This window comes from Rhinoderma darwinii, chromosome 4 (assembly GCF_050947455.1).
Source record: "Rhinoderma darwinii isolate aRhiDar2 chromosome 4, aRhiDar2.hap1, whole genome shotgun sequence".
NCBI classification, from domain to species: Eukaryota; Metazoa; Chordata; class Amphibia; order Anura; family Rhinodermatidae; genus Rhinoderma; species Rhinoderma darwinii.
In genome coordinates this window covers 306,375,345-306,385,202 of record NC_134690.1, presented here as the reverse complement: position 1 = coordinate 306,385,202, position 9,858 = coordinate 306,375,345, and the positions used below count along the sequence as shown (strand labels likewise).

The following is a 9,858-nucleotide window of genomic DNA, read 5'->3' as shown; positions in this document are numbered from 1 at the left end:
GCCCAGTTGGTAAAAAGTAAAAACACACCCAGTTGTCCATTGAGAAACTCATTAGCATAAATCGAAACTAGCTCATAACTTGCTCAAAAATGATCGTTTTTTCAAAATATAAACCTCTGCTGTTATCTACATTACAGCGCCGATCAGACTATGTAGGAGATAGGCCACTTATAATCTGGTGACCGAGCCTCTTTAACGTTAATCAAGTGTCCTGATAATGAATACACATGAAATCCAGCATGGATGTCATGTGCATTCAGAATCCTGACACTTCTGACTCTTTTCTTTGATATTTCTAGCAAGGGAAACGAAATCTCGTTTACCTCCGTAATCTCGCGAGATTACGCGTGGCTTGTGGGAATCTCACAGAAAAGATTCAGAAGTGTCAGGATTCTGAATACACATGACGTCCAGGCTGGATTTCATGTGTATTCATTATCAGGACACTCGATTAACGTTAATCTCTGTGTATGTGGCTGCACATCGCTGCTGTGTAAATCAATGGAGATGAGTGTATGATGCTGACTGGTCACTGATTGGTCAGCGTCATACACGTAAACACGCCCAGTTAAAAACACAATACACGCCCAGTTGGATATAACGAAAAAAAAACGCCCAATTGTCTATTTCAAAGCTCATTTGCATATATATAAAATAGCTCATAACTTGGCCAAAAATGAACGTTTTTAAAAAAAACAAACGTTACTGTTATCTACATTGCAGCGCCGATCACATGCAATAGGAGATAGGGTTTTGAGAATCTGGTGACAGAGCCTCTTTAACTTTTTTTCCCTTTTTTTTTTTTTACTTTGTCCCACTGGGTGATTTGAGGACAGGAGGCCCTGATCGCTATTCTAATACACTGCACTACATGCGTAGTGCAGTGTATTATAGCTGTCAGCTACTCACTGACAGCAAGCATAGTGGGTCCTGACTTTGTCAGGTCCCACTAGGCTTCCGTCAATGGCATAGCCGGACACCATTGTTATGCGTCTGCTTGCCATAGCCATTATCGCCGGTCGCTATCGTGTAGCAGGCCGGCGATGGTAGCTTAACCCCTAAAAAGCCGTGATCGCTATTGAACGTGGCTTTTAAGGGGTTTATCAGCGGGGACACCGCGATCGGTCCCTGCTGTAGGAGCTGCGGCAACTGATGTACGAGACCTCAGCTGTCACAGCTCCTGCATGTGTCGGGAAGACAGCCAAAATGGCCGTTACTCCCGTGACGTACTATTAGGTCATGGAGCGGGAAGGGGTTAAAGGGAACCTACCAGCAACTTTATGCTGCCCTTTCTGAGGGCTGCGTAAAGTAATGAGACACCCAGCGCTCTATCACTTATGTGGGTATGTTAAAGAGGCTCTGTCACCACATTATAAGTGCCCTATCTCCTACATAAGATCTGCGCTATAATGTAGGTGACAGCAGTGCTTTTTATTTAGAAAAACAATCTATTTTTACCACTTTATGAGCGATTTTTAGCTTTATGCTAATGAGTTTGTTAATGCCCAAGTGGGCGTGTTTTTACTTTAGACCAAGTGGGCGTTGTACAGAGGAGTGTATGACGATGACCAATCAGCGTCATGCACTTCTCTCCATTCATTTACACAGCACTAGCGATATAGCTATATCGCTATGTGCAGCAACATACACAAAGACTAACGTTACTGCAGTGTCCTGACAACGAATATACATTACCTCCAGCCAGGACGTGATGTGTATTCAGAATCCTGACACTTCTGAATCTTTTCTGTGAGATTACAGCAAGGCAAACGTAATCTCGCGAGATTACGCTGTAAAATGTAATTTAGAACGAGATTACGTTTGTCTTGCTGTAATCTCACAGAAAAGATTCAGAAGTGTCAGGATTCTGAATAAACATCACGTCCTGGTTGGAGGTAATGTATATTCATTGTCAGGACACTGCAGTAACGTTAGTCTTTGTGTATGTGGCTGCACATAGCGATATAGCTATATCGCTAGTGCTGTGTAAATGAATGGAGAGAAGTGCATGACGCTGATTGGTCATCGTCATACACTCCTCTGTACAACGCCCACTTGGTCTAATCAGCGTCATGCACTTCTCTCCATTCATTTACACAGCACTAGCGATATAGCTATATCGCTATGTGCAGCCACATACACAAAGACTAACGTTACTGCAGTGTCCTGACAATGAATATACATTACCTCCAACCAGGACGTGATGTTTATTCAGAATCCTGACACTTCTGAATCTTTTCTGTGAGATTACAGCAAGACAAACGTAATCTCGTTTTAAATTACATTTTACAGCATAATCTCGTGAGATTACGTTTGCCTTGCTGTAATCTCACAGAAAAGATTCAGAAGTGTCAGGATTCTGAATACACATCACGTCCTGGCTGGAGGTAATGTATATTCGTTGTCAGGACACTGCAGTAACGTTAGTCTTTGTGTATGTGGCTGCACATAGCGATATAACTATATCGCTAGTGCTGTGTAAATGAATGGAGAGAAGTGCATGACGCTGATTGGTCATCGTCATACACTCCTCTGTACAACGCCCACTTGGTTTAAAGGGAATTTTATTTTTGTAGTTAAGTTAGTATATAAATGATTACACATCGTTCTAATTTTTTTAAATTTTTTCACAAGTCAGGAAATGTTATTAATTAGATTCAAATTTATAACATTTCCATGTGCTGGTCACTAGAGAGAGCAATTCCCAAAATTGCAGCATTGGCATGTGGTAAAGCAACCTCATTGCTTTATGCTGCAAAATTGGAGAAGACACACTCGCTCTAGTGTCCTCAAACAATACCCCCTCTTTTATCCTGGCTAGTGCCAGGAGAAAGGAGGGGGTTGAATGTTCGCACCTCCTACACTGTGTGCCGCCATTTATTGAGCGAATGCACAGTGTATGAGGATTAGATACAGTGGTAATCACACAGTATATAACGAACATACACACACATCACATACACAAACATAACTTACCTGCTCCTGCCACCGCCGCGGCCTCTGCTCCTAGTCCTTGCGTCTGAACATATGGCCGGAAGCTGCGACCGGAAGTAGTCGTCTTACTGTCCGGCCGCGGCTTCCGCTCCACATGAAAATGGCACCGGATGTCGTTCTGCCGAAGACCTTCCTTTTGGTCTGTGTGGGAGCGGCGCATGCGCCGTTCCCACACAGACGGAGTACGCTATAGTGAATGGAACGGCTACCGTTCGCATTCTCTATGGGGGTGTATGTGCCGTATTCCATCTCTGTATGTGTCGTTAATCGACACATACGGAGATGAAAAAAAAATGGCAGCCCCCATAGAGAAGTAAAAAAAAGAAAAAGTACAACACAAATAAATAAAATTTATTTTAATGACATACTAAAAGCAATAAAATATAAAAACAATTTTTTTCGTGACACCTTCCCTTTAAAGTAAAAATATGCCCACTTGGGCATTAAGAGATGAATTAGCATAAAGCTAAAAATCGCTCATAAAGTGGTAAAAATAGATAGTTTTTCTAAATAAAAAGCACTGCTGTCATCTACATTACAGTGCCGATCTCCTTATGTAGGAGATAGGGCACTTATAATGTGGTGACAGAGCCTCTTTAAAGGGGAGACACCTAGGTGTCACTAGAGAGACTGTCTCCTTTTTAGGTGAGCGCTATTTTGCATATTTGTTTGTCTTGTTCATGATGTGTACTCTGATTCTGATATACATTCATTCACTTAATTCTTTAAAAAAGACATTAATTTTCCCCCTATAATATAAAGTTCCTAGTAAATATACCTCCATTAGTTGTCTAAAGTAAAGTATTAAAAAATTGCGCTTCTGAAAATGATTGGTGACATCATTGCCAACAGGATTTAATGAACCGATACAACAGAAAAATTTCAAATGTCCCCTTGTCTGATCTAAAGCCTGATGTCACATCGCGCGTGGAGATGCTCTAATGCATGCTGGGCGGTACAGTTGTCATAGAAACCGTACGACGCCTGAAGAGTATTAAAGAGACTCTGTCACCACATTATAAGTGCCCTATCTCCTATATAAGGAGATCGGCGCTGTAATGTAGGTGACAGTAATACTTATTTCGAAAAACTATCTATTTTAAACCACACTATGAGCGATTTTTAGCTTTATGCTAATGAGTTTCTTAATGCCCAAGTGGGCGTGTTTTTACGTTAGGCCAAGTGGGCGTTGTACAGAGGAGTGTACCAATCAGCGTCATGCACTCCTCTCCATTCATTTACACTGCACTAGTGATAAAGTTATATCGTTATGTGCAGCTACATACACACACTATAACATTACTGCAGTGTCCTGATAATGAATATACATCACTACCAGCCTGGACGTGATGTGTATTCAGAATCCTGACACTTCTGAATCTTTTCTGTGAGATTCCAGCAAGGCAAGCGTACTCTCGCGAGATTACGATGTAACCTGTCATTTTAATCGAGATTACGCTTGCCTTGCTGGAATCTCACAGATTCAGAAGTTTCAGGTTTCTGAATACACATCACGTCCAGGCTGGTAGTGATGTATATTCATTATCAGGACACTACAGTAATGTTACAGTGTGTGTGTATGTGGCTGTACATAACGATATCGCTAGTGCAGTGTAAATGAATGGAGAGAAGTGTATGATGCTGATTGGCCAGCGTCATACACTCCTCTAGACCAAGGGGGCGTTGTACAAAGTAAAACACGCTCACTTGGGCATTAAGAAACTCATTAGCATAAAGCTAAAAATCGTTCATAAAGTGGTTTAAAATAGATTGTTTTTCTAAATAAAAAGCATTACTGTCACCTACATTATAGCGCCGATCTCCTTATGTAGGAGATAGGTCATTTATAATGTCGTGACAGAGCCTCTTTAAGCACGGATCCTGTTCTTATTAACAGGACCCATTACGATACTCTACAAGCGTTGCCTTGGCAATTTACCACCCAGCGTGCACTACCGTATCTACACGCCCAATGTCGGATCAGGTGAGAGAAGATTTAGAAAATTCAATTGGTTTTTATATACTGTGCTATTTTGTCAGAATGATGCAGATGTGGAGAGAGACTTACAAGTGTCAGTGTTTTTCATCATGTAGTTGTTGCTAATATTGTTTATCTATTTATTTCAGGTTGGCCCCCATGCGCCTATACACTCTCTCAAAGCGTTATTTTGTGTTGGTTTTTGTTGTATTTTTCCTGTGTTTTGGATTAACCCTTTTTATTGGAATAGCAGGTAAGTGTATTTATTTTGGTCTCGTTTATTGTTCCGGGCCGTGTTGCCCCAGCTGTTTATCCCTTTGATCGCTGCGGTCCATGACCGTGGCACGATCAGAGAAACCCCCCCCCCCCATCACGTCACTGGAAACCCAGTGACGCAATCAAAGACCGGGGAATCCCTCTGCAGTCAGCCCTGGGCTAGAAAAGACCCCAGGGCCGTCTGGTCAGTTTTCCTGCTATTAGGGCAGCACATAGTTTGCCCTAACAGAAGCCTGTGTCATTGTAACACAGTGTAATGTATTCGCATACAAGAGTATTCTAATATATTATAAGTAAAAAAATAAAGTTGTGAATAAAGTTATCCCTTGATGGGTTTTAAAATAAATGAAATAAATAAAAAAAAATCCCCAAAAAGTAATTATTTGGCATAAAATATATTTCCTTGTCCCTACATTGCATAAAAACAAAAAACCTACACATGTTAGGTATCTACACGACTAAATTAACCTGAATAATAAATTAATTTACGGGATAAAAAAAATCAATGGCGAGAATCGCTTTTTCCTATATTCATGCCGTAAAAATAAATTCTGTAACTTGCACAGTGAATTTTTTCTTCCCCCAAACTGCACAAAAAAAAATACAAGTTCTCCCACATAAAACAAGGCCTCCTATAGTCCATGAAAAAATAAAAAGGTTATGGTTGCTGAAAGGCTGAGTCCAAACTGTAAAAATGTAGCTACTCATTAAGGGGTTAATAACCTCATTGATAGCATGCCAAGGCTTGTAACTTTGTGTTTCTGCATGTGGCGCTCATACTAGATACTGAATAAATGAAGATGTTTGTTATATTTTGTTTCCATTTTTTTTTTATCATTTGCCTATCATTAACCTGTATATCGATTGTGCGATTTCCAAACTTTTGTGTGTGTGTGTGTCTCATGGATGGATGTTCTGGGTCCACTAGAGCAAGAGCTACTTTCCATTCTAGTTAATAGGTAAGGGTACTGTATGGGGAACCCCACTACTATTAGCTCAGAATTACCTAATAGAGTATTTAAAACCAGACAACCCCTTTTTTGTCTCCAGCTACAATGTGTATTGCTGATTAGGTTATCATGTATCTGAATAAGATTTGTAGATTCTCCCACAGGGCTTGTGAGCAATACTAGCTACACCTTCCATTGGCTATTTCTTGTTTGATCTTTGTATTGAAGCCTTTATAAATAACAATTATATTTTTGAAAACTATTATTACTTCTGAATTACCATTATTGCTGATTTGATGAATATAGTGTCATACATGAATATATTAGGGAAGTTCATAAATGGCAAGTACAGTATAGTGTTATTCATTGGTCATGTTGAATATATCCATTTGATTCTTTGTCCGTTAAATGCACACTTGTAAATATAACCCACTAGTTAGTAAATATACTGGGCTTCAATAAACGGCATGCTTTAACCCATTATCGCAATCCTCCGTACATGTAGGGCAGATGTGCATTTTAACATTATGGTTTTAGGAGCTGAGGCGGCTCCATATGCGGTTTGTGCCGGTTTTACATAGAGCACAGAAAAGAGGCATTCCAGAGATTTGCATGGTAAAGTCCCCAAGGGAGCCATACAAATGGAAAAGAAAATTGCTTAATGAATTAAAAAAATAAAAATAAAAATAAACCTAAATGCCATCGCCGCATCCATAAAAGTCTGAAATATTAAAATACTATGCTATTAAACCTGCAGGGGTTATATTGTAGGGAAAAAAAAATATGCCAGAACTGCTTATTTATTTATTTTTTGTCCCTTTTGCTCCCCCCCCCCCCCAAAAAGTAAATTGAATACAAAGCTAGGAAAATCTCATGTCTAAGGCCTCATGCACACGACCATAGCCAAATCGCGGGCCATTATTTTCTATGAGCCTAGACCGCAAAACACGGCCGTAATAAGACTTGTCCGTTATTTTTGGGGTCCAGGATCCTGGGCAATGCACGGACCGTGGAAACCATGGTCGTGTGCATGGGCCAATAGAAATGAATGGGTCCGAAATTCTCCCATGGATTTTTGGGAGAATTGCGGCCGCAAAAGCACGTTCGTGTGCATGGGGCCTTAGACTGCGTGCATTAATTTCTATGAGTCTGGACCGCACAACACAGCCGTAATAAGGCTTGTCCGTTCTTTTTGCGGTCCAGGCTCCTGGGCAATTGACGGACCGTGGAAACCACGGTCGTGTGCATGGGCCCATTGAAATGAATTGCGGCTGCAAAGATATGTTTGTGTGCATGGGGCCTAACCCAAAATTGTACCAATAAAAACTACAGCACAACCTGCAAAAAAGCCCTCACGCTTCTCAGTGGATAGCAAATTTATTTTAATTTAGTAAAAGTAATAAAACATCAAAAAACAATATAAATTTGGTATCGCCAATATCATACGAAGTATAAAGTTAACATGTCATTTTTACCATGCAGAGAATGCTTGTAAAAACAAAACCCATATAAAGTTTTGTATTTTTTTTTCCACTTCTACCCCCACATAATTTTTAAAAAGTTTCTCAGTACATTATATGGTAAGTTAAATTGTGCCATTAAAAATGACAACTCATTCCGCAAAAAACAACCCCTTATACGGCTATGTAGATGGAAAAATAAAAATATATTATGACTTTTGGAAGGCAAACATTAAAAATCTAACACAAAAATATGAAAATTTGTTGTGTCCTTATGGGGTTAAATTAAAAAATCTATTCCGTTGGAAGCAGAGACTTCCTTGGCTTCATATACTAGTCCTTCTCAATGAGTAAGAATATAAAAACATTTATTTCAGTAATTCAATTCAAAAAGTGAAGCTCTTATATAGATTCATTACAGCCCAGGTTGCTTTGATAGCGGCCTTCAGCTCGTCTGCATTGTTGGGTCTGGTATCTCTCATCCTCCTCTTGACAATACCCCATAGATTCTCTATGAGGTTTAGGTCAGGTGAGTTTGCTGGCCAATCAAGCACAGTGATACTGTGGTTATTAAACCAGGTATTGGTACTTTTGGCAGTGTGGGCAGGTGCCAGTCCTGCTGGAGAATGAATTCAGCCTCTCCATAAAGCTTGTCAGTAGAGGGAAGCATGAAGTGCTCTAAAATTTCCTGGTAGACGGCTGCTGCAAATACCTATGGCAAAATTGCAATTTTTTCCATTGCTCCACAAAAAGTAATAAAAGTTAATCAAGAAGTCCCATGAAACCCGAAAAAAGTACTAATGAAAACGACGTCTCGTCCCGCAAAAAACAAGCCCACATATCATTACGTTGACGGAAAAATAAAAAAGTTATGGCTCTTGGAAAGGGACGATGCAAAAACTAATAATTTTAGTTAAAAAATGTTATGATTGTGCAAAAGTCATAAAACCTAGAACACCTAATACATATCTGGTATTGTCGTAATCATACCGACGCATAGAATAAAAGAAACGTTATTTATGCTGCATGGTGAATGGTGTCCATTTAAAACTCAGAACAATGGTGGAATTGGTGTTTGTTTTTAATAAAAAAGTTAATAAAAGCTAATCAAAAAATTCTATTTTCCCTCAAAATGGTGCCATTAAAAAAATGCCGCAAAAACAAAAGTCTTGATATAACTATGTCGATGGTAAAAATAAAAAAGTTATAGCTCTTTAACTGCAACTATGGAAAAACAAAAAAAATAGCTTGGTCGCTAAGGCCTAAAATAGGCTAGTCACTAAAGGGTTGGTGTTTTTTTTGTTGTTTTTTAACAAATTTCAGAGATGCAGATTTAAAGAACCTATAGAATATATGCAATAGCAAATCTGATAATAGCCAAAACGGCATAAGCAATCATACATGTAAAGTGTAAGTGTGGCCAACGACTTTTAATGATCAAATTAATATATATTTAGGTTTTGTTTTTTTTATTCTATATTATACTTTTTTTTTGTTTTTATTGTTCCCAGGACCCAATGTTATTGAGGCCAAACCATATCGATCTGAAGCATCAAATTCTTCTAAGGTATGCAGAACCGCCTTCTTATACATTCGGAATTGTATAATGGCCACATTTACAAAAAAATCTTCAGAAAACAATGACTTCAGTCCTCCATGGCTCCCATAATATTCATTTTGCCTCAATGTTTGTGTTGTTTCACTGTCTTCAATATAAAAGAGTATCCAGCACACCAATATTGAAACAAAGGTATTTTGTTTTTAATGCCGCTGTATCATGGCCAGCCGCTATCAGCACCACTAGCGCTCGTCTATGCAGTTTCCAGCACGGCTCAGTGCCTGATGAAGGTCTCTTAGACCGAAACGTCGCACTCTGCCACTGGCATTAAAAACAAAATCAAAATACCTTTGTTTCATGTTTCAATATTGGTGTGCCGGATACTCTTTCATATTTATATTTGGGTTGGGCCCCTATCCATGCATAACCACACCCTTCCACATATCTGGTACTGTCTGAACCTATACACAAACGCTAATTTCAGCCATTACGTTATTGTCGCTCAACTTTCCGCAGACCCTCAATTATATATTACTTATTAATTAATTACATATTAACGGTCCTAAAAAAATAAATAAAAACAATTACTGTATATTGGGAATGTATAGTCAGTCGTCTTACCACCAGCCCTGCCCCGGAATG

The 9,858-nt window shown here is 39.3% G+C and overlaps 1 protein-coding gene across 4 annotated transcripts in view; it reads left to right on the top strand.

The window, feature by feature from the left end:
• The window catches only part of TMEM181 (transmembrane protein 181), a 152,699-nt gene that overhangs the window by 65,210 nt on the left and 77,631 nt on the right, over positions 1–9,858 (top strand). For 3 of the 4 annotated variants that reach the window (XM_075862705.1, XM_075862709.1, XM_075862708.1), the window contains exons 2-3: positions 5,122–5,225; positions 9,170–9,225. In XM_075862705.1, coding sequence (XP_075718820.1) covers positions 5,122–5,225; positions 9,170–9,225 — 160 coding nt within the window. Of the gene's footprint in view, positions 1–4,891; positions 4,979–5,121; positions 5,226–9,169; positions 9,226–9,858 lie in introns of all 4 variants that reach the window. The other variant, XM_075862707.1, reaches the window with a different exon arrangement.